This window comes from Coccinella septempunctata, chromosome 4, assembly GCF_907165205.1.
Source record: "Coccinella septempunctata chromosome 4, icCocSept1.1, whole genome shotgun sequence".
Taxonomy (NCBI): Eukaryota; Metazoa; Arthropoda; class Insecta; order Coleoptera; family Coccinellidae; genus Coccinella; species Coccinella septempunctata.
The window spans coordinates 32262073-32287151 of NC_058192.1; the positions used below are offsets into that span (position 1 = coordinate 32262073).

Sequence of the window (25079 nt, forward strand, 5' to 3'; positions counted from 1 at the left end):
GCAGATAAAGCTACCTAAGACCTGCAGTTATAACCACTCTGATAATTGATCTGGTTTCACTGGTAGATATGTCACTTTTTTACGAATAAAAATACTACTACTTCAATGTGATGCATTTGGAAGTCATAAAAATAAATATACAGGGTGTTTCATTGGTAATTGAACATACAGTAACCAGCTAGAACTACACTAGGTGAGTCCGAAAAACCCATATATGATAGGTCTAATCAATTCCATGACTGAGAGACAGGGTGCTTCATGTATTCACCTAAAATTTCAATTTGTGATAACTTTTGAACCAACCAGTATAGTCGGTTGATAATTGGAATATATGATTCACTTGCACAGTGAATTCCAAAAAAATTTCAGGTCCGTTATTGAAAAATATGGGACATCTTCCAAGCTGGGATTCAAAATTTTTGGATTTGATGGAGATATTTGAAAAGAGCAGAAAATCTGAGATTCAGTAGATTTCATTTGCCCGCACGTCATTCTGCTCAAGGGAAACTCCAGGGAAAGCGAAGTGAGAAATGTTTTCTCTGCTAAGACAATCTGTTTTTGTGTAGGTGGATCAGTGGATCAGTGTACCACAAGCTCACGACAAGCGCACGACTCGACAATAATCCCGTTTTTCCCCTTTTTTCCTGCCTTATCTTTAAGTCGAATAGTTGAAAATCTGTACCAAAGATGATCAGTATTCTCTGTATGTACATCTTGTTAACACGCAAACTGTCGGATGTAATTAGATTGCCGACAACGCCTCATCGAATTCGACATCGATAAGTTGTCGATGAAACACCCTGTAGAAACAATCTTCAACCTCAACGACTACTGAAAAAATGAACTGTATGATCTGAACTGAGAATCCGAAATGAACTGACAGCGCCTTACTCATTCTTATATATATTTTTTGAAAGGCTGACTTGAGCAAATATGGTTTTACAATAAGTCATTAATCTACAGGATGACAACAATGTACAAATACTCTTTCTGTAGAATTTTTTTTGTTTCAGTCCTTCGATTCTAATGCACACGACATGAACGTGTAGCGAAGCTCTTGATTCATCAATAGAAGAAGAAAGATGTGCATTCGAACACTATTAAATGGATCTTTCAAGAATAATTCTAAAAAAAATTAGTCATTCTTATATAACCTATTCCATTTCTCTTTTAGCACGGCGGATTTCAGGAATGCCTTCCTGAAAACAATACGTCAAATTATCAGAGAATCAGTGAGAAACATGTCAATTCCTTCTACAAAACCAGGAAGTGGACCTGGCATTCTTCTAGTGACTGGACACAAAGCGGAAGGTTTAAGCAGTCATACTCTCGAAAGACCAACTGCTAGACATACTATCGTTATTGCCGGAGGATCCCATACTTTAGGAAAAGTGAAAAAATCCAAACCCACTCAACGGCACTCTGCTGGAAATATAGATTACGATCAATTAAACCAAGATGGTGATGAAAATACACGGAACTTTAGAAGGAGGAGTAAGACTATCACAGACGCACCAGGTGAGGCACTAATTTCACTATATAGGGTGTTCTACAAGCTCTATGACAAACTTCGACAGAAGGTAGCTGTAATTCTTTTGAACATTTTTTTTCCTATGAACGTAGATCCGATTAGTTTTTGTTTAGGAGTTACAAGCATTTGAATTTTTTTCCTGTTTTGATTAAGTAGGACGACAATATCGGTTTTTTATTTACTTTTTTGACACTTGTTCCACTGAGAATGGTATCAACAATAACCATAAATGAACATGTATTGGCACTGCAGAACCCATATACCATTAGACAAAGACGATTTCAGCAACGTTTCAGCGTAAACATTTTAGATAGGATTTCTAAAAACGATTTGATGCCAGTAAACGATTGTTTGAATGCAGATTTGTATAAAAATTTTTGGAGCACATCCTTTTTGACTTCATTGATTACTTAGAGCTCAGCATTGTTTGAAATATGTGGTATCAGCACGATGGTGCACTACCACGTAGAAGGAGTAGTCAGTTGGCTGAATAAATGAATAGGTCAAGGAGGACCAATACAATGGTACATCGCGTTCGAATGACTTGAATCCCTTAAATTTTATTTATGGGGACACGTGAAAGCAGCTTGTTCATTATGTTGAAATCCAATCTCATCAACAATTATACATACTTGATAGAATTCAAGATGCAGCAAACAAAATACGAAACGACCCAAATCTGATCCGCCGCGTTACGGCATCTTTAGTTCGTCAATGTGAAGATTACATTCAAGCCGAAGGTAGACATTTTGAACAATTTATCCTCAAAATTTCCATTTATTGTTATGACTTCAACATAAAAATATGATTTTTCAAATGCTTGTATCTTTTAAACAAAAACGAATCGGATATACTCATAGGAAAAAAATGGTCAGAATAATCATAGCTACCATCTGTCAAAGTTTGTCATAGAGCTTGTAGAACTGTATATACAGTGACACTCATTTGGTCCATGTCTGATTTAAAATTAAGTGTATTAGGTTGTTTTTTAATTTGTAAAATCTCGAGGAATAACCTATTCCTATAATTCAAATTTGTTTCCAACACTCTTACATTTTCCATCCCAAATTCGAAACTGTGTCCCGTTTCCTGGCAGTGCTTAACAACAGCACATGAGTTCTTCCCGATGCGGCAATCACTTCTGTGTTGAGTGATTCCTTGTTTTAACCATTGTTGCGTTTGGACCACGCCACGTAACAACCATCACAATGCTGACATGAAATCTTATACACTGCATCTGTGCAAAATTCCTTTGGCGTCTTTTCTTTAGTTCTCGAGTCCCCTACTTTTGTCAAATTATATTTGGCTCGAATTTACTTAAAACTCCTGTGAGATTGGGCATCAAATTTTTAACGAATGAAATTTTCTTGAATTCAAAATTGTTTGTTTGTATAGTTTGTTTGATATTTTTTTTTGTTAACGGTTACCCTAAATATATTTCTAATAGATTGATACATAATAGGAAATTAAGGTCGGCAACAAGTATTATACAATAAAACAATTTTAAATTCACGAAAATTCCATTCCTCAAAAATATGACGCCTAATCTTACAGGGTTTTGAGTAAATTCGAGGACATCTAACTTCTCAAATATTATTTGACAAAATTAGGGGACCCTTTCTCGAAGACAAAAGAAAAGACGCCAAAGGAATTTTGCACAGATCCAGTGTATAAGATTTCATGTCAGCATTGTGATGGTTGTTACGTGGGCCAAACGCAACAATGGTTAAAACGAAGAATCACTCAACACAGAAGTGGTTGCCGCATCGGGAAGAACTCAAGTGCTGTTGTTAAGCACTGCCAGGAAACGGGACACAGTTTCGAATTTGGGATGGAATATGTAAAAGTGTTAGAGACGAATTCGAATTATAGAAATAGGCTATTCCTCGAGATGTTACAGATTAAAAAAAAAACCACACAATTAATTTCAAATCAGACACGGACCAAATGAGTGTCTTTTATAGTAAGATTTTGAATGATTTGTAATAGTATAATTGTCAACCCATAGAGGGTACTGATATCTAGCGTTGTTCTCTTAAAAACGTATGTGCAGCACATTATTATCTCACCTTGCTGCGTAATGAAGATGACTAATTGTTGTTAATATTTATCTCCGAAGAGATTATCATTGCTAATATGTCGTTTTTGGTTTGAAATAGTCAATGTTTGTACATCTTGTAAGTAATTCGTTTGTAGTTTGTCTTGTTCACAGTTTCACGTCCAATAATTTACAGATTCTTCTGAAGAAGTTGAAAACTGTCAACGAAATATTGAGAAGTAAAGATTAACTCATAGCATTTTTGGCTGGTTTTACTTAAAAATTGACCACATACCCGATAATGCCTAGATTCCAATGTTTGCGATCTTCCCATTGTCCTATTTGTAAGTTTCGATCGCTCATTGCTTTTCGTATTCCCTCCAAGCAGTTTTTCTTTGGTCTTATTCCTCTTCGTCTTTTTATATTTGGTATCCAGTCCTTTATTTGTTTCGGTAATCATGTTTGTCCCATCCGTTGCACATGTCCATACCAGATCAGTTGTTTTCTCTCTATATCATCCATGATTGTGCCTTCTACTCCCATTTGATTACGTACGTCCTGGTTTCTTATTCTTTGCATTCTTGATATTCTAGCCGATCTCCTCAACGCATCCATCTCTGCAGCTTCTATCCTCTTCTTATTTATTTCTGTCAGTCTCCGTGTCTAGGACCCATATGTTGGCTTTTGATCATTGTATTGTAGATGTTGAACTTTCGTGATCTACTTATGTTTTTGCTCCACAATATTCCATTCAAACAGCCAATCACTTTTCTTGCCTCTGTTACTCTAGATCTTATCTCATTGTCATCTGTGCCGAACTTCGAACTTCGAACTTCACTCCCAAATACTTGAACTCCTCGCAAGGTTGTATGCCTTCTGCACCCCCAATATCCAGTACACTCTTGTCGTCTCCTATACAAAGTTATTCAGTTTTTTCCAGGTTCATGTCTAATTCCCAATATTCATATATTTCTTTTAGTTTGCGTGTCATGTATTCCAGATCTTCTTTGTCTCCTGCGACTATCACCTGATCATCCGCAAATTGTAAAGTGTAAATGTTTGTATCATTCAGGGGTATGCCTATCCCAGAACATTTTCGCTTCCATTGCATTAAAGCATTTTTTATATATACTTTGAATAAAGTGGTTGATATGGTGCATACCTGTCGTAAGCCCTTATTGACATAAAATGGACTTGACAATTTGTTTCCTATTTTAATTCTAGATGTTGAGCCATAATATAGATTCTTCCATTCCCCAATCAAAGTCTGATTTATATTTATTATCTGTAGTGTTTCCCATAGCAAACACCAAGGTATTGAATCATAAGCCTTGGTTAGATCTACGAATAAAATATGTGTTGCTAGGTTAACTGAACTTCTTTTTTCAATTATCTCTTTCATACAGTACACATTGTCCGTGCAAGATCTTCCAGCTCTGAATCCACATTGTTCTCTTCGTCAATTTTTTTTTCTATTAGGGTTCTTAAAACTCTTTCGTATAGTCTGCTTAGGCGTACTTGTAACTGAGATGCCTTCGAGCCTTTCGAGCATACATTTTTTTTCCCTTTTTTATGGATTGAGGATACATAAGCCGGTTTCCAAGCATCTGGAACATCCTCACCGTTTATGTATCGGCTGAATATTGTAGTGAGCAGGTGGAAAAGTTTTTTAGTACCGTTCTTGATGAGCTCCGCATATATCCCTTCTGGTCCACAGGATCTACCCGGTTTCAGAACTTTTATATTCTCCACCACCATTTCCATATCAATTTCAATTTTCTCACCTTGAATTTTAAAATGGGTTCTCCTCTTCTCTGTATTGTGGACGTCGTTCCTGAAGTAATTCTGTGTAGTGCTGTATCCATTGTTGTTATCGGATTACGCTTATGTTGGATTTTTCCTTTCCTGTTGATTTTACATTTTTTATAAACTTCCACACTTCTATAGATTTCCTTCCCCCTATGTATGTATCTATTTCTTGGCATTTTTCATCCCATATTTCGTTCTTTGCTTTGTTAATCTTATTTCGTGTTTCTCTGTTCATAACGTTGTAAGCATTCCGATCTTCCTGTAGCCTTGTTTTGATCCACTTCATATAAGCTTTCTTCTTTTGTGCAATTATTTCTTCTATTTCACCGTTCCACCATATTTTTGCACTGTTGAATTTTCTTTTCTTTCCAATAGCTCCTCTTGCTGCTTGATGTATACTTTCAACAATATTCTGGTAAATATCAGTTGTTCTTTGGTTTTCCGGAGATTCTGAATACATGTCAAGTCTAAGTTGATACAAAAAATTCGAAGCGATAAACTGAGAGATAGTTATACTTATCCTATGGTGCTGTAATTTCAGTTTAATACATCCCAAATTTTTTTTTTTTTTATTATAGTACGTATACAAGCAATCAGAATGTATTCATTCTATGGGCCTGTTTGCTGGTTCAGAGCTGTAGGCTCCTAAGTGGCGTTATGAGGTCTTATCCAGTGATAGGTCCTCAGGCATCCTTCAGATCTGCTGGCCAGTTTCTCTTCAGTCGTCTGGTATCTGGGGTTAGGTCAGTGGTCGGATTAGGGCGTTAGGATGGCTTTCGAGTTTTGCGTGATGTCTGCAACTTCTGTCCTGGATTACTTCTTTCACGTATGGGATCTTTAGATCTGTATGGAGCGTTTGGTTCGTAACGTACCAGGGTGCGTTTGTTAACATTCTTAGAATTTTTGATTGGCTTCTCTGTATTATGGAGACATTGGATTTACTTGAACATCCCCAGAGCTCAATTCCATAGGTCCAAATGGGTTTAATGATGGTTTTGTATATGAGGAGTTTGTTTTCCAGAGATAATTTTGATTTTTTACCAATTAGCCAATAAAGCTCCTTGACTTTTAAGTCGACTTGTTTTCTTTTCTTGGTTATATGTTCTTTCCAGGTGAGTCGTTTGTCAAGATGCATGCCCAGGTATTTTGTAGATGTGGATTCCGGTATCCTAGGACATTGTTCCTTGCGAAGAGAGAAATTAACTTGTACTGATTTTGTCTCATTGATTTTTATTCTCCACTTGTTGGACCATTTTTGAATTTCTAGGAGGTGGTTCTGAAGCATGTGAGAAGCTATATTTGGATCTTCATGGCTTGCTAATATAGCGGTATCATCAACGAATGTAACAGTTGTTGTTTCTCTGTGTGTTGGTAGGTCGGCTGTGTATAACAAGTACAATAGAGGGCCCAGGACACTTCCTTGCGGAACTCCAGATGTTATAGGGAGATAGTCTGTGATGTTGTCGTTTACTTTGACCCTGAATTTCCTTTCAGTAATATAGGATTGTAGTAGATTGAACTAGGTTGATGGTAGGAGCTTTTTTATTTTGAATAGCAAGCCAGGATGCCAAACTTCATCAAAAGCTTGGCTGACATCTAAAAACACTGATATACAGTATTTCTTTTCTTCAAGTGTTTTATTCACCTCTTGAGTGACTCTGTGGACTTGCTGCACTGTCGAATGCTCTGACCGGAAGCCAAACTGATGAAGTGGAATCCATTCTTCTGTATTTGGGTCATTCTTTATTCTTCGAAGGACCAGTTTTTCGAGAATTTTCGAGACAACAGGTAGCAAGCTGATTGGACGGTAAGAGGTAACACAGTTTGGGTCTTTTCCTGGTTTTAGAATCATGATTATTTCCGCAGCTTTAAAGTGTTCTGGCCAGTAGCTTTGCTTGATGATGGCGTTGAATATAATCATGAGTTGGGCAATTCCTCTTTCTGGTAGCTCTTTGATCATTTTTGGACTGATTTTATCCACTCCAGAAGCTTTTTTTACGTTTAGGTGGTTAATTTCAGATTTTACTTCGCAGTATTTGAAAGGTCTAATGAATCTTGTTCTATCAGATGTTTTCTGTAGTTCTCTGTCGATTTCGCTGTCCATAGTATTGCTGTTTGGAGTAAATACCTCGGCTAGATGGTCTGCAAAAAGTCCGGCTTTTTCTCCATCACTTCTGGCACAGTTGGAATCTGACTGTTTACGTAAGGGTGGAATGTGTATTATTGGCCTCTTGCGGTTTTTTATTGGTCTCCAAATGGAGTTGTCAAATCTGTTCAGGTTCGAAACATATTCATAGAAGGATGCTTCTTTTGCCTCATTAATTTTAGCCTTCAGTCGGTTGGTCACTCGGTTCAGGTTGTTCTTGTCAACTGGAGAATGTGTTGAATGTCATATTGCTCTTGCTCTTCTTTTGTGCGCTATAAGTTCTTTGATTCCTGTTGGGATGTGGTAGATTTTATTTGGCTGGGCTATTGTTGGAGTTGTCTCCTCAACAGCTTTAGTGATCACGTTGTTGAATGTGCTTAGAGCTTCTTCTATGTCTTTCTGAGTTTTGAGACTTATTCCCCGAGGTAAATCGTCTTCAATTTTTGTTCGATACTTATCCCAATCTGTTTTTCTATTGTGTTGCCTGGTGGTGTGTTTTCTGTAGATAATAAAGCTGCTAAATGTCGCTATTATTGCTGAGTGATCTGAAGACAGGTCAAAACTAGATTTTACATCCATGTTTGTTGAAGAAATGCCATTAGTAACAAATAAATCCAGAAGGTCAGGAATTTTCTTTGGGTCGGTTGGCCAATAAGTGGGTGACCCTGTCGATAAGAAGGAATAGCCTTTTTGTTCTGCAAGACTTACTAGTTGCCTTCCTTTTGGAGTTGTCAACCGGGAGCCATATGTGGTATGTTTGCTGTTGAAGTCTCCACCTACTATAAATTTAGAGTCCAACGTAGAAAAGAAGTCATCAAATTGTTCTATTTTGATGCTGTGTCGTGGCGGACAGTAGACTGCTGCAATTGTGAGATTATAAGATAACGATTGTACTCTTATAGTCCGGGAGGTGGTGTCACTTTTTTATTAGTGATTTATCTGCAACTCAAATGTGATTAATTAGAGAGTTGCACTATTACTGTACTCGAAATCGAAAGTCAGTCAGCGCGACCGTGGTGGGCGTGGGCGTGGGAGGCGGTGAAACTCGCCAGAAAAATATCAAAAAAAAGTGATTGATCTCCACGTGAAACTTTGTAATAATGTAAATTATTCATTATTATTAGTGAAAATGGGCGTCAGTGACTTTCCCGATGGTGGAAACATCGTCAGTCAGGCGGTTGAAGTGGTCGGAAAAATCTGAAAATTGACAAGTGACCCATCTTCACTTGAAATTTTGAAAAATGATTATTTTAATCAAATTGAACGTAAAACTGGACGTCAGTCGCGTTTATAGTGGTGGATTCTACGTCACTTCCAAATTCAAGGGCAGTGACCAGCTTCCTTTGACGCGAGTTATATATCCGAGAACGATGAACTTCGTTGGAAGATCGCAGGAAGTGCGATCTCAGCATCGTCTCATTTTCCAAGAACTAAGAAAGTGTACCGAGGTTATAAATTATAATTTTATCATCATTGAATCAGTTTTGACATAACCTTCACTGTATATGTACAGGGTGTCCGGGGAGTAACTGTACATACTCATACCAGAGATAGAGTTGGACTAGCTGATTACGGATTGACTATAAAAAATTAATTTCTGGATGTTCAAAAATCTGGGTGTTGAGATTTTTGGCAATTACTTAAAAGTGGACTGTTACCAAATGATTGAGTTGGAGATGGTAAAATAAAATCTTTATTGTATATCAAACACGTCACATAATAAATAGACACTCGCATGAAGTAAAATTATATACAACATCTAAACAGAGTGAACCTATTTACAAGTATTGAGAAGTTATTGAGAGAATTTGAGAGTAATGTATCAACGAGAAAATCAACGTTGTATTTGCTTGAGAGAAAGAGCAGGTTGAGTGAATTTCATGTATCGAGTAACAAGATCAATTATTATGTATTTGATAAGAATTGAGAGAATTGAGATAGATTTGCATCAAAACGTGTTTATGTATTTTGAGTTGCATAATAATTGAGCTTGATAGTTATGAATTGATGTGAGTGTTATCATGCAAGCACAACGTTTACAGTGATAGAGTTTACGATTTCATAAACTGTCTCGCTATCAGAAAAACAGAAGGTTGCAGTGACAACTTGAGAAGTTAGAGATATGTAATGTAGTGAGACAGGTATAATGAGACAGAATGAGAGAGAGATGATTACCAACGCTTACAGGAATAGCAAGTCTATTAGAAAAGCAGAAGGTGTTTTATGAGAGTACATAAATTGAGGTGAGTTGTGTTACAAATGTAATGTAGAGAGATGATTACCAACGCTTACAGGAATAGCAAATCTATTAGAAAAGCAGAAGGTGTTGTATGAGAGTACATAAATTGAGGTGAGTTGTGTTACAAATGCAATGTAGAGAAATGAAATATTGTAAACGTAGAAAGAATTAATGAATAGTATTCATAATTGAGATGAAACAAGACGAGCAGTTCACAACGTTAGAGAAAATAAATAAGGTATCATAAGTGTCAGGTAATAGAGACATGCAAAAGTGTATAATAAATTATACTTATTGAGTTGAAATCAGATTGGACCTCCTCGAGCGTTATCACAAACCAGTCTGTCCAAGAGAGTTAATTGAGTGTATTCCTTTGTTCGGAGTGCTGAGTGTAGTGAGATGGATTTCGATCTGGTCTATGAGAAGCCTTCGAAGTGTCCAACTTGAGCGTAGAGGTACCTGAAACTTAAGAGGCCTAAGAAGTCTGATCGTAAGAGGTGTAAAGTTAATCTGAGGTGACATGTATACAAAATGAGAGTGAATACAAGTATATAAGCTTTTAATAGAGTGGTGTGAAATGTGAACTTGGTGCTAAAATTAGAGAAATTAAAATGTGAGTGATTGTCGAGGTGATGTGATTCACAGTGAATGAAATATCGATGCATTTTGAAGAGGTTGAAGCAGCTAGATACATTGAGCACGTGGTTGATTGAGAGATTTGGAGAAAATTGAGAAAATATACATGCAAACATGATAGAGAGATGTAGAGCAGAATATTGCAAATGTAATTGTGAGAAAATGCATAGCGATGGAGTGAATGTTGAGAGGAAAATTATGTAGAATGATATTCTAACGTGACACATGCAAAAAATGATTACATTTTTTGTTGAGTGAAAAAAGTACTGTACCTTTTGAGATGTTAATTGATTGATTGTTATAATATAAAATAATATTATTAGATTTGAGCTGACTGAGAAAGTTGAGAGTGCACTAAAAAATCACGTTAAGAATTCACACCAAGTTCCAATTCACTTGAGCGAACGAAGAATCTAAAGAGAATGAATTGAATTGAATTGAGCAGATTCAACAGGTTCCACCGGTTTTTTTGAACAGCTGATTGACAGCGATTTAAAGGTTACGTTCACAGAAGCATGTAACGATAAACGCAGTCACTGAGTTGATAGAGTTGGGTTAAAAATTACTCCAATTTTTAACATTCCGGCCGCCATAATTAACGGAGTTGATTATAATCGAGTAGGTCTTCGTAAATTATCCATTGTGAGGAAGTTGAGGCAATCCATCACTCCAGTGTCTGAGCTACTCAATCCACCCATAACTGGAGCGAACAGACTGCTTTCAATCCTCAGAGTGTAGAGGAATGGATGAGATGGCTGCACTTGAGATGTAGGTAGTTGTGCCATGAGTTGTTGAGAGCGGTGCCACAGTGCCTTGCATGTAGAGTTGTTTGGTGAGTTTCATCTATAACCAAAGAAGTAAATTGAGAGTGTTGAGGAAGAATAATTGGATGCTTGCTATCTGGGTCGAGCTGAGAATGGGAAATTCGTCCGCCTACACGAATTACACCATTGTTGTCGAGGAATGCAGTAAGTCTACTGAATACATGAGAAGAGTGAAGTGGAGTCTGTAATTGAAGAGCCTTGAGTTCATGTGGAAAGTAGACTTTTTGAGTTGCCTTTATCCAAAAAATTCGAGATGCTTCCAAGTCAGTTGAAGTCAGGTGTGTGAGGTGTGCTGGATCCAGCTTGCGTTGGAGTCGTGCGAGAACCTTTGAACAAATAGAGGTAATTCTCAACAATTTATTCAAATTGGAATACCTGTAGATGAGATCCCATGAGTAGTCTGACGTAGTGGAGGTGAGTATGGAGATGGCTGGTCTTGCTTCTGATTCATGGTCGGTTGTCGGTGCCGGCTGACGATTTGGCCATGAATCTTCTGACTTGGAAAGCCATGATGGTCCCGTCCACCATAGCGAGTGGTTGCGAAGTTGAGATGAAGTTAACCCTCGTGATGCACAGTCAGCAGGATTGTCTTTGCCGGAAATATACCTCCAATGGGCCCTTGGAGTTAGATCTTGGATTGTTGCAACTCTGTTCCGTACAAAGTCCTTCCAACGTGAAGGGTGAGTGTTGATCCAAGCTAGAGTGATTGAGGAGTCCGTCCATAGAGTGGTTGAGTGAATGTTGAGAGCTAAAACATTATGCGCATAATTAACGAGTCGAGAGAGGAGAAGAGCAGCTGATAATTCGAGTGTCGGGATTGTGAGTGGTTTTAAAGGCGATACTTTGGTTTTGGAGCAAAGCATTGTAACTTTGCATTCCTTGGACGGAGTTCGAACGAGAAGGTAGAGAACGGCTGAAATGGCGAGTTGAGATGCATCAGAGAAGCCGTGGAGTTGTATGAAAGAACCCTCTTGAGTGTTAATCCATCTTGGAATTGTGATGCTGGCCAGCTTGGAGAGATCTTCACTGATGTCGTACCATTTCTGTTGGAGTAGTTGAGGTAGAGGTTCGTCCCATGATAACTTTTGGAGCCATAATTCCTGCAACAACATTTTAGCCCTAATCGTAACAGGGGAGACTAAACCGAGTGGATCAAATATTTTTGCAATATGAGATAGAACTGATCGCTTGGAGATCAAAGACCCAGATAGATTGGAGCTGACTTTAAAAGTGAAATAGTCTTCTTGAGGGTACCAGATTAGACCTAACACTTTAGTTGAGTGAGAACCTTCGTCGAATGAGATTGGAGTGGGTGTTGATTCTTCCTCTTGAACGACGTGAGAGAGGCTTGAGACGGTTGACTGCCATTTTGCTAGCGGAAGGCCGGCCGCCATGCAAAGGTTCTGGAGTTGTTTGGCAATTTCGAGAAGTTGATGCTCAGTATCTGCTCCACCACAAATATCATCGACATAACGACCTTTCGTTAATGGAGGAATGGCTAGTGGAAAGTTGTGACCCTCATCTTTGAGAAGTTGGAGAAGAACTCTGATTGCCAAAAATGGAGCTGATCTAGTTCCGTATGTGACTGTTGTGAGATGGTATGAAAGATTGGAGATTGGATTGGAAGGCCTTCCTGTTCTTGACACACAGGGCCTAGGATTAGCCAGCCGAAGATTGAGAGTTGCGCGATTGGAGATGATGGAGGGCCGTTTTTCATCTGAGGAAGAACAACTGAGCCATATACATCAGCACCCAAAATGATGTCGATGGCTCTTGAGATGTGGTATTCTGGATCAGCTAACTTGAGATGCTGGAGATGTAGAGATTGCTGAAAACATGTATAGAAGGAAGGCAAATTAGAGAAAGATGATGAAAGAATGTGAGCATCAATATTTATGGTTTGATGGTCATACGTCGACTTGAGAGTGAGGGCAAGAGATCCCTGTGTCTTAGAAGTCTTTCCATGAATTCCCACAATTACAACATGCGACTTCCTTCTAGAGATGTTGAGTTTTCTGGCTAGATCTTGAGAGATGAAGGTCAGCTCGGATCCACTGTCGATGAGTAGTCGAACCGTGTGTGATCCTGTTGAGGTGATGAGATGGGCGATGGCAGTGGCGAGGAGAGTGTTGAGTCGTGGTTGAGGTAGCTGAAGAAAAATAATTCAACGCTTCTTCGAACTATTTTGAAGGCTTTAGAGCTGAGTTGCTAGAACTCACCTCCCTTTGAGCAGATTTTTGAGATGTGAGAGCGTATTGTGGAAGCACTCGAGGGGGTACCGGTGGAACTTTGCAGTGTGGTTTACTGCTGAGAGGAGCATCATGTAGAAGAGTGTGATGACGACTTCCACAGATTTTGCAGATCTTTGTCGTTCTGCAAGAGTGCCGATGATGTCTACCGAGGCAGTTAGAGCAGAGGATGCGGAGTAACACCACATCAGCTTTTTCCTGAGGTGAGCGCTTGGAGAAGCGAGGGCAATCTGCAACGAAGTGGTCGCGTCCACAATCATCACAGGTGTAGCCCGGCATAGAAGAGACTTTCGAGATTGGAGTGTTCGAGGAGGCCGATTTGCTTGAGATGAGTGATGGAGAAGGTTTAGTTTGAGCTGTAGCCTTTTGAGAAATTGTGTGCACTGTTGTGCGAGAGCGAGAGGATTCTTGAGGTGACTGTCTCTGATTGGACTCAGTCCATTCTAGAGCTCTGGAGCGAGATTGGAGGAACTCCATCAACTGAGCGAAGGAGGGAAATTCGTTATTAGAGGAGATGAGAGTTTCCCAATGAGTGCGAGAGGCGTGATCCATACGATTGATGATATGGAACACCAAGAGATTGTTATTCTGCTCTAGATCTTCACCTAGAGCTTTCAAACTTTGGAGAGGATTGACGATGCTGTCAATAAATTGACGAAGAGATGAGGCGGTAGAATTTTTCTGATTCGCCAATGAGAAGGAGAGAAGTTTTGAGTATTGAGAAGAGAGGAGCAGCCTTTTATTTTCATATTTATCCATAAGCTTCTTCCAAGCTATGGGAAAAGAGACTTCCGTTAAGGGAAGACTAGAGATGGCGTCGAGAGGTTCGTGAGAGAGACATGTGCGAAGGTAATGTAACCTTTCAATGTCAGAAATTGAGGTGCTATTGATCACGAGTGATTGAAAAAGGTCTCGGAATGCAGGCCATTTTGAGAAGTCGCCTGAGAAGGTGGGAATTGAGATGTCAGGCAATCGAGGACGAGTTTGAGAAGACTGAGGGGCTTGAGCAGAAGTGGATGGCTGTGAATCCACAGGATTGAGTGACATATTGAGTTGTATTAATTTCGAGATGGCTGATTGGTATAGAGAGTATTCCTCGAAGAAGACTGAGGATGCGAAGTATTCGTGGTCGAGACAAGACTCAGGCCACGCTGACTCAAAATACGAGTGGGTCTTTGAGAAGTTCTTATGAAGGTCTTGCAGCTGTTCTTGAGTGTGTGACAGGTCTTGCACAGTCCATGTTGAGATGTTGGACAGCTTGGAGAAGATGTCCTTCATGAGTTGTAGTCTACTCAGTTGAGTAGCGACTTTCAATTTGAGGTTGGTGGGAAGACCAGCCGAGCGAGTTTGAGGTCCCACATCAGGCTGCGAAGATGTGGAAGATCTGGATGATCGAGTAGGAGGGACCTGGAGTTGAGCGTCATCCTCTTTTGGAGATGGAGAAGATCTTCCCGACTTTTGAGACATGACCTTTTTGAGATGAATGTGATATGAATGAATGATTATTCCAACTCAATCATCCGGCCCGAAGGACCAAATGTTCAAAAATCTGGGTGTTGAGATTTTTGGCAATTACTTAAAAGTGGACTGTTACCAAATGATTGAGTTGGAGATGGTAAAATAAAATCTTTATTGTATATCAAACACGTCACATAATAAATAGACACTCGCATGAAGTAAAATTATATACAACATCTAAACAGAGTGAACCTATTTACAAGTATTGAGAAGTTATTGAGAGAATTTGAGAGTAATGTATCAACGAGAAAATCAACGTTGTATTTGCTTGAGAGAAAGAGCAGGTTGAGTGAATTTCATGTATCGAGTAACAAGATCAATTATTATGTATTTGATAAGAATTGAGAGAATTGAGATAGATTTGCATCAAAACGTGTTTATGTATTTTGAGTTGCATAATAATTGAGCTTGATAGTTATGAATTGATGTGAGTGTTATCATGCAAGCACAACGTTTACAGTGATAGAGTTTACGATTTCATAAACTGTCTCGCTATCAGAAAAACAGAAGGTTGCAGTGACAACTTGAGAAGTTAGAGATATGTAATGTAGTGAGACAGGTATAATGAGACAGAATGAGAGAGAGATGATTACCAACGCTTACAGGAATAGCAAGTCTATTAGAAAAGCAGAAGGTGTTTTATGAGAGTACATAAATTGAGGTGAGTTGTGTTACAAATGTAATGTAGAGAGATGATTACCAACGCTTACAGGAATAGCAAATCTATTAGAAAAGCAGAAGGTGTTGTATGAGAGTACATAAATTGAGGTGAGTTGTGTTACAAATGCAATGTAGAGAAATGAAATATTGTAAACGTAGAAAGAATTAATGAATAGTATTCATAATTGAGATGAAACAAGACGAGCAGTTCACAACGTTAGAGAAAATAAATAAGGTATCATAAGTGTCAGGTAATAGAGACATGCAAAAGTGTATAATAAATTATACTTATTGAGTTGAAATCAGATTGGACCTCCTCGAGCGTTATCACAAACCAGTCTGTCCAAGAGAGTTAATTGAGTGTATTCCTTTGTTCGGAGTGCTGAGTGTAGTGAGATGGATTTCGATCTGGTCTATGAGAAGCCTTCGAAGTGTCCAACTTGAGCGTAGAGGTACCTGAAACTTAAGAGGCCTAAGAAGTCTGATCGTAAGAGGTGTAAAGTTAATCTGAGGTGACATGTATACAAAATGAGAGTGAATACAAGTATATAAGCTTTTAATAGAGTGGTGTGAAATGTGAACTTGGTGCTAAAATTAGAGAAATTAAAATGTGAGTGATTGTCGAGGTGATGTGATTCACAGTGAATGAAATATCGATGCATTTTGAAGAGGTTGAAGCAGCTAGATACATTGAGCACGTGGTTGATTGAGAGATTTGGAGAAAATTGAGAAAATATACATGCAAACATGATAGAGAGATGTAGAGCAGAATATTGCAAATGTAATTGTGAGAAAATGCATAGCGATGGAGTGAATGTTGAGAGGAAAATTATGTAGAATGATATTCTAACGTGACACATGCAAAAAATGATTACATTTTTTGTTGAGTGAAAAAAGTACTGTACCTTTTGAGATGTTAATTGATTGATTGTTATAATATAAAATAATATTATTAGATTTGAGCTGACTGAGAAAGTTGAGAGTGCACTAAAAAATCACGTTAAGAATTCACACCAAGTTCCAATTCACTTGAGCGAACGAAGAATCTAAAGAGAATGAATTGAATTGAATTGAGCAGATTCAACAGGTTCCACCGGTTTTTTTGAACAGCTGATTGACAGCGATTTAAAGGTTACGTTCACAGAAGCATGTAACGATAAACGCAGTCACTGAGTTGATAGAGTTGGGTTAAAAATTACTCCAATTTTTAACACTGGATTTTCCTGAAAAGCTACAGGGTGATTTTCCAACTTCATGGAAATACTTAGACCATCATAAAATCCAAACTTATTGACGGATATTATTGAAACTCAGGAGGTTCTTGACACATGCTAAGGTTGAGTCAGAAATATATCAATTATTCCATTATTCCAGGGCCGGACTCATTAATCTCCATTTAAAATATTCAGGGTAAAGAAAACACTTTGTATTTCGAATAACAAATAATTGATTAGCTTTTTAGAAAGAAGCTAAATTATGCTTCAATTTTTGGTACCGCTCAAAGTTGTCACATCAACAATTATTTCTTTATGAATTTTTTAATTTGGATAATGTTCGAAAATTGCAATTTATTTACCTGAACAGGACATAGTCATCTTGTGCAGGTCGAAAATAAATAATAAATTTTCTTAAAAAAGTCACTGAAGGTGAAGAAGACTATAATAATTTGTTGATATACTGGGTGGCTACCCCAGACGCGGATTTCACTTTGAGGGAGTAAATGAAGGTATTTTGAAAAAAAAATTGGTGATGTGTATAGGGTATACAGAAGCATATTTCAGAATTCGAAAGGCTGTATCCAATTTGAAAATTCGGCAAGAGAAATGTATACAAGCTGATGGTTTTTATTTCGAACCACTTTTGAAATATCGTTGACTCAGCAATTCATTCGTTACTATTTTTATTTTTATTAGGTACTCTTTACTGTATTTTAGTTTTTTTCATTTGTTATTGTTTCGTTATTGAAGTGCTTATTAAAGCTCTGAACTTTTTTGTTAATCTTCTACTAATACATTCGCATTTTATATTCAAACATGAGATTTTCAATTCTCTTCATGGTGAAAAATTTATATTTTCGAACTTTATCCAAATTCAAAAATTCATAAAAAAATAATTCTTGATGTGACAACTTTGAGTGATACCGAGAATTGGAGCATAATTTAGCTTCTTCCTAAAAAACGAATCAATTATTTGTAATTTGAAATACAAAGTGATTTTTTTGCCCTGAATACTTTAAATGAATATTAATGAGTCCGGCCCTGGAATAATGAAATAATTGATATCTTTCTGACTTGACCTTAGCATGTGTCAATAACCTCCCAAGTCTCAATAATATCCGTCAATAAGTTTGGATTTTATGATGATCTAAGTATTTCCATGAAGTTGGAAAATCACCCTGTAGCTTTCTAGGGAAATCCAGAAATTAATTTTTTATAGTCAATCCGTAACCAGCTAGTCCAACTCTATATCTGGTAAGAGTATGTACAGTTATTCCCCGGACACCCTGTATACGTATTGTATGAAATATAGCTTTTTTTAAAAACGCTTATCCTGCCTTAATAAATATAACTGGCGCAGTCGACGGAGTTTCACGGAGTTTTCATTGTGAAAAACTTAAGAGTTCTCTTTTTGGTGAAACGAGAACCTACCCACAGCAGTTACAGTCAAAAATCCTTCTAGGAGGAAGAAGATAATGCAGTTGTGGATAATCATAACAAGGTGGTGAGCGTATTTTTATTCGTTGATGTCAGACTCCTCTAATCCTAGTATTGATTCTGTAGCGGAAACCAATTCTGAATTAGAGACAGATTTGTTAGAATTATTTAATAATCTTTCACTTAATAGTAATAATACAACTTTGAATATGCCTAACGTACCTGAAAACTTTGATATCAAAAATTTAAGCATCATTCCCGATTTCGATGGGAATCCGAATAAATTACATAGGTTCATTCAAGCTTCGGAAGCAATTTTGAATCACTATTTTGATGTTGAAAATCAAAATAACTTCCAAAATGTGTTGATATTGAATGGTATTTTGAATAAGCTTCACGGCAAAGCGGAAGAAGTTGTCGCAATTCATGGAGCTACCAGTAATTGGAACGACATAAAAAATTCACTTTTATTACATTTCGGTGATCAACGAGATGAGATCTAGTTAATCTGAGGCAAAACTTCGGAAAATCTCCTCATGACTTCTATGAAAAAGTAATAACATTATTAAATACAATTTGTAATTATATTGATTTGAAATGTGAAGTTGGAATTAGAGCAAGTAGAAGAGATTTTTTCCAAAAACAAGCTTTAAAAACCTTTTTAGCCGGTTTAAGAGATCCTTTGGGTCCTATTATTAGGGCTATGAGGCCTAATTCTTCATCTCAAGCACTACAATTCATAATTGAAGAAGACAATATAAAACATTGCCAAAAATCTAATCAAACGGTAATCAATAATTCCAGAAAATTCATGAATTATAGTAATCACAGAAATAATTCAAATAATTTTTCAAAATTTCGTCAAAACTTTTCCACAATGGTACCCATCGAACGACAAAATTTTGTTACGAATCAGCAATTTCCTAGCAGACCCATTACTATTCAAAGAAATATAAGTTATAGAGAGCCGAAATATTTCAGTAACGCTCAAGTTTTCGGAAAGCAGCAACAACCTGCACCTACTCCAATGAGTATATCTACTAATCATACTAAACAGAGAACTCAACCAATGAGTACCTCAACAAATAATAGATATTTTACAAACAGGCAAAATCAATCCTTTCCTCAGAAACCAAATTTTATAAGTGAAGAGCTTTTTAATACCGAGTATCATAATAATCCTCACAGCTCTAAAGAAGAATTCAAAAATGACGAGTTGCTGAAGATTACGAACAAAATTTTCGGAACGTTCAATTTCAGACCCACAGCACATAATAGAATTTTATGTTTCTAATGGTAAACGCGAATTACCTTATATAGAAATTAAAAATCCCTCTCTTAAATTACTAATAGATACAGGATCAATAAAAGCTTTCATTAATCCAGATTTAGCTAAAAAATATTATTCAAATTTCATATTCAAAGAACCATTCACTGTCTCAACAGTCCATCAAACCTCTCATCATCAATTTTGTGCCAATATTCCTATATTTGCTGAGTTTAATAGACATAATGAAAATTTCAAATTCTATCTATTCTCAAGTTTCATAATATTTATGACGGTTTAATTGGATTAGATAATCTAAAACTATTGGATGCGTCTCTTGATTTTCATAGTTCTAAGCTCAACACTCCTTTTTCAACAATGCCAATAAAATATCAAGAATCAGCAAATAAAGCTCCATTCAAAATTAAAATTGATGCGAATTCTAGAATCATTGCTAAAATTCCAATCAAACACCTATCCGGTGACGTGATAATACCGAAACAAATTATTCAACCTGCCAAAGCCTGTCCCAAGCCAGGTTGAAAAAAGGGTGAGGGGGAGGAGTAACAACCTCGTAAAAAAACCAGGGTTCATCTGGCCCGGATGATAGTACCCTGTTAGGGCCTCTGCCAGAGTTCGGCGAAGCTGCTGCCTTGTAGTTAGATGTTGGATCATCAAAGGCTAGAGGAAGAACACCTTGACAAAAAATTACCTGGTCCTCCAAGTGTGGGGGTTGGGGCGTGGGGCTAGCAACCCTTCACCCGTGAAACATTTCTTACGCTAAATATCCTAGTACAGATGGAAAGCCGGACGGATTATTTGGGAAACGACATAGCAAACGGAAAAGGAATATGAAAATTGGTACATGGAACGTTCAAGGTCTGGGTAATAAGAAAACAGAGGTATTTGTGGAATTGCAACATCAGAAAGTGGACATTGCAGTACTCTCTGAAACAAAAAAGAAAGGCCAAGGAATTGAAGAGGTTAAAGACTTTCTCCATATATATAGTGGTGTAAATAAAGAATGTCGACCAAAAAGGGGAGTCTCCATCGTCCTAAAAAAGAGTTTGAGAAAAAATATTAAGAACTGGACATTTGTTAATGAGAACATCATTACTGTGGAACTTAAGGTTAAAGGAATAGACTTGGTTATATTAGGTGTATACGCCCCTAGTGACAGTGCTCCAGAAAAGGAGAAAACAACTTTTTTTAACCACTTAACGAACACTTTGGATGGAATAGCACAGAGGAAGGATGTATTTATGATGGGAGATCTTAACGGTAGAGTAGGACGTTGCATACAAAGCAAAATAATAGGAAGGTACGGGGAGGATCACCTGAACAATAATGGAGAACGGCTGATAGAAATATGTGAACAGTATGGGTTGAAGATATGGAATGGTTTTTTCAAACATAAGAGTATACACAAATATACGTGGACACGGGGAGAGCTCAAATCAATTATAGACTACATAATAGGTAGACAAGACAACAGAATAAAGGTAGAGAATGTGAGAGTCTATAGGGGAGCAGAGTGCAACTCAGATCATTTTTTGTTGAAGTCGGAAATTTACCTGCCATTTGTTAACGCGAAACGAAGTGCAGATGAGGAAGAAAAATTCAGACAAATACCAGACCTTAATAACAATCTACACTCATTGAAAGACCCGTCAACAGTTTTCTTATACAAACTGAGATTAAGTGAGAAGTTATCCCATATTGAATATGCCACTATGACTTCCCAATCTCTCTATGATGAAATAGTGCAGTCCATCCATCAGGCCGCAAACGAAAGTTTGGGGAAAAAAGAAAAAACACAGAAAACAAAAAAAGGGGACCTTTGGTGGAATAGCTCTATAGCTCAAAAAGTCAAAGAAAAGAAACGGGCATATAATGTTTGGCTGCTGACACAGGACAACGAAGACAGAAAACAATATAATCGTATAAGCAGAGAAACCAAGAAGGAAATAATAAAGGCAAAGAATGACGCGTGGGAGAGGACATGTGAGGAGATCAATCAACATATAGGCGGTACAAGAACAAGAGAGTCGTGGAAACTATTAAGAAGTCTCAGATCGAATCAAAAAAACGACACTTCGGTTCATCTCATAAATCTGGAGCAGTGGAAAACTTATTACTCACAGTTAATGAGAGAAGACCGACAGCATTTCAATGTCGATTTTAATACACCAGCAACGTCCAACAGAGTTCACACGGCGCACAATTTGGAAAAGATAACAACCCAGGAAATTGAAAAGGCTGTCAGAACTATGAAAAATGGTAGAGCGCCAGGCCCCGGTGCTGTTAGTGTTGAGCTCATAAAGAATGGCCCCAACACATTGCTGGAACTCCTAGCAGAACTCTATAACCGATGCCTAGACGGAGAAGAACTACCTAGCGACTTCAAGAAGGGGTATATTAGCAGCATCTACAAGAAAGGTGATAGAAAGCAATGTTCTAACTACAGAGGTATAACTGTCTTGAGTAGTATCGGTCGAATATATGCCAAAGTACTGAAATTCCGCCTTGAGAAAGACTTTGTGGATGTCGAGGAGCAAAGTGGTTTTAGGGCGGGTCGCTCATGTATCGACAACATCTTCAGTATCAGACAACTAACAGATAAACGACTTACATTCAATTTGGAGACTCACCTTGTATTTATAGATCTATGCAAAGCGTATGATAGCATACCATTGTCGAAACTGTGGATAGCTATGGAGAGACAAGATGTAAGTCCATACCTTATTAAAGCTATAAAGGATCTTTATAGCGATAACACGAGTCAAGCAAAACAGGGAAAGTTTCTATCTGAAGAATTCCCCGTTAACAAAGGTCTCCGACAGGGATGTTGCATGGCACCGACTCTCTTCAGAATATACCTCAATGAAGCGCTGCAACTTTGGCGTAGGAAATGTGGAGGCATGGGTGTCCAGATTGATGGAAACACGCTGTTTTCGCTAAATTTTGCTGACGATCAGGTTGTTTTTGCTGGAGACAGAGAGGATGCTTCGTACATGCTCCGAAAACTGCACGAGGAATACTCCAAGTGGGGAATGGATATAAACTTTGATAAAACCGAATACATGAATGTCGGAGGAAAATCTGAAGATCTTGTAATGGACGATGGGTCAATTGTGAGACGTTGTGAGAAGTACACATATCTAGGAACCCTTATATCGGAGAATGGGGGCAGCTCACCAGAAATTGCAAATAGAATAGCGAAGGGTAGATAAGCCATCCGACAGCTACACCCGCTTATTTGGAGTAGGAATTTATCGAGGGATGTCAAAAGGCGCATATATAAAACTGTGGTAGAGAGTATCGCCGCATATGGGTCTGAAGTGTGGGAAATTTCTGACGGAAACGCGAAGAAGTTGAGGGCGATGGAGATGGACTATTGGCGGCGAAGTTGTGGACTAACACTATTGGATAAAGTGAGGAATGAAGAAATAAGAAGTAGGGCCGAAGTGAGTACTGATATAATAGAAACAATAGAGGCTAAAAGACTGAATTGGTATGGCCACATGAGGCGGATGCAAGAGAATAGATGGCCACAGAGAATTTGGAAATGGCAGCCAGTGGCTAGAAGGAAAAGAGGGAGGCCTCGATTATCATGGAGAGTGGGGGTAGAAGATGCAATGAACAGACGAGGATTGGATGATGAAGATTGGAAAGACAGGCAGACCTGGAAGCTAGGATGCGGGAGACGCCAAATGGTGTAATAAAACTCGCATATATATATATAATTATTCAATCTTGTGAAATTTCTGAGATTGTAACTTGTTCTAAAAATGGCCTAGCAAACGTAGAAATTTGTAATGAAACCAACGAAGATGTTATCTTCATTTTAAATAAACCGATTGAATCAATTTCCATACAGAATAATTTCGAAATCTTTCAAATGGAAACTAATAATAATTCAGAATATATAAGCGTAGAAGAATTAATTAGAACCAATCATATGAATGAAGAAGAAAAATGTCATATTTTAAAATTATGTCGAAAATATCCAGATATCTTTAAGTTAGAGAATCAACTCCTTTCTTTTTCAAATCAGATAAAACACTCTATTAAAACTAAAGACGATATCCCTGTCTACACAAAATCTTATAGATATCCTTTTATTCATAAAAAGAAAGTTAAAAATCAAATAAATTCTATGTTAGAACAAGGTATTATCAGACCCAGCCAGTCACCTTGGTCATCGCCGATTTGGGTAGTACCAAAAAAAGCTGATGCATCTGGTAAACAAAAATGGAGAGTTGTCATAGATTTCCGAAAACTCAATGAGAAGACTATTGACGATAAATATCATATACCTAATATAAATGATGTTCTTGATAAAATCGGCCAATGTCAATATTTTACAACACTAGATTTAGCTAGCGGATTTCACCAAATAGAGATGGATCCTGTTGATATTCCTAAAACAGCTTTCAATGTAGAGAATGGCCACTACGAATTTCTACGTATGCCATTCGGATTAAAAAATGCGGGTTCTACCTTTCAAAGGGTAATGGATAATGTACTCAGAGGACTTGAAAATTGTTTAGTCTATCTAGATGACATAATTGTCTTTTCAACATCATTACAAGAACATATTGTTAATCTTTCAAAAGTTTTCAAAAGGCTCAGAGAGGCCAATTTCAAAATTCAGTTAGATAAATCAGAATTTCTAAAAAAGGAAGTAGCTTATTTGGAGCATATTGTAACAACAGATGGAGTCAAACCAAATCCAGACAAAATTCAAGCTATCAAAAATTACCCAATACCTAAAACAACAAAAGAAATTAAAGGATTTTTAGGGTTATTAGGATATTATAGAAAATTTATCCGTGACTTCGCGAGAATTACCAAACCTTTAACGGCCTGATTGAAAAAAGGCGCAAAAATCGAGCACCCCACATCGTTTATCAACTGTTTTGAATACTGTAAAAATTTGTTAATGAACGAACCTATTCTTCAATATCCGGACTTTTCAAAAGAATTTGTTATTACTACAGACGCTAGTAATTTTGCCATTGGTGCAGTCCTATCACAAGGAAAAATTGGTAACGATAAGCCGGTCGCATATGCATCAAGAACTCTCAATGATAATGAGCAAAATTACAGTACAATTGAAAAGGAATTACTCTCTATCGTTTGGGCAACTAAATACTTTAGAACTTACATTTTTGGCAGAAAATTTAAAATCGTAACAGATCATAAACCATTACAATGGCTTATGTCACTTAAGGAGCCTAATAGTAAGCTTTTAAGATGGAGATTAAAACTCGAGGAATTTGATTTCGAAATTGTTTACAAAAAAGGTAGTTCTAACACAAATGCAGATGCTCTATCGAGAGTCGAGATTCACAACAAAGATTTTTTTGATTATATGGAGAAATTTAATAAAGAATTTTCCGAGAAAAATACGAATAACGATAACGAGTCGATGATTGTTAATTTGGAAGAAGCAGACGTTGAGGAGATATCATTCGAGAAATTTGAGAAGCTTTTTAATGCAAA

General features: G+C 37.4%; 2 protein-coding genes across 2 annotated transcripts in view; one reads left to right on the forward strand and one right to left on the reverse strand.

The window, feature by feature from the left end:
• LOC123311362 overlaps nucleotides 1-25079 on the forward strand; it is a 1278848-nt gene that overhangs the window by 1191119 nt on the left and 62650 nt on the right. The window contains exon 29 of the mRNA XM_044895271.1: nucleotides 1175-1518. Within this exon, the coding sequence (XP_044751206.1) occupies nucleotides 1175-1518 (344 nt within the window). The remainder of the gene's footprint in view (nucleotides 1-1174; nucleotides 1519-25079) is intronic.
• LOC123311366 lies at nucleotides 12047-15073 on the reverse strand. Its single transcript, XM_044895274.1, has 2 exons — nucleotides 13443-15073; nucleotides 12047-13372 (listed from the first exon to the last, which is right to left on the reverse strand). The coding sequence occupies exons 1-2, from the start codon at nucleotides 14937-14939 to the stop codon at nucleotides 12722-12724; spliced, it is 2148 nt and encodes a 715-aa protein (XP_044751209.1). The 5' UTR covers nucleotides 14940-15073; the 3' UTR covers nucleotides 12047-12721.

Excerpts from the sequence above, each read along its gene's own strand:
- LOC123311366 (XM_044895274.1), bottom strand. The coding sequence starts at position 14,939 with ATGTCTCAAAAGTCGGGAAGATCTTCTCCATCTCCAAAAGAGGATGAC. Across the intron at positions 13,373-13,442 it reads AAAAATCTGCTCAAAGGGAG|CTACCTCAACCACGACTCAA; the intron begins GTGAGTTCTAGC and ends ATTTTTCTTCAG.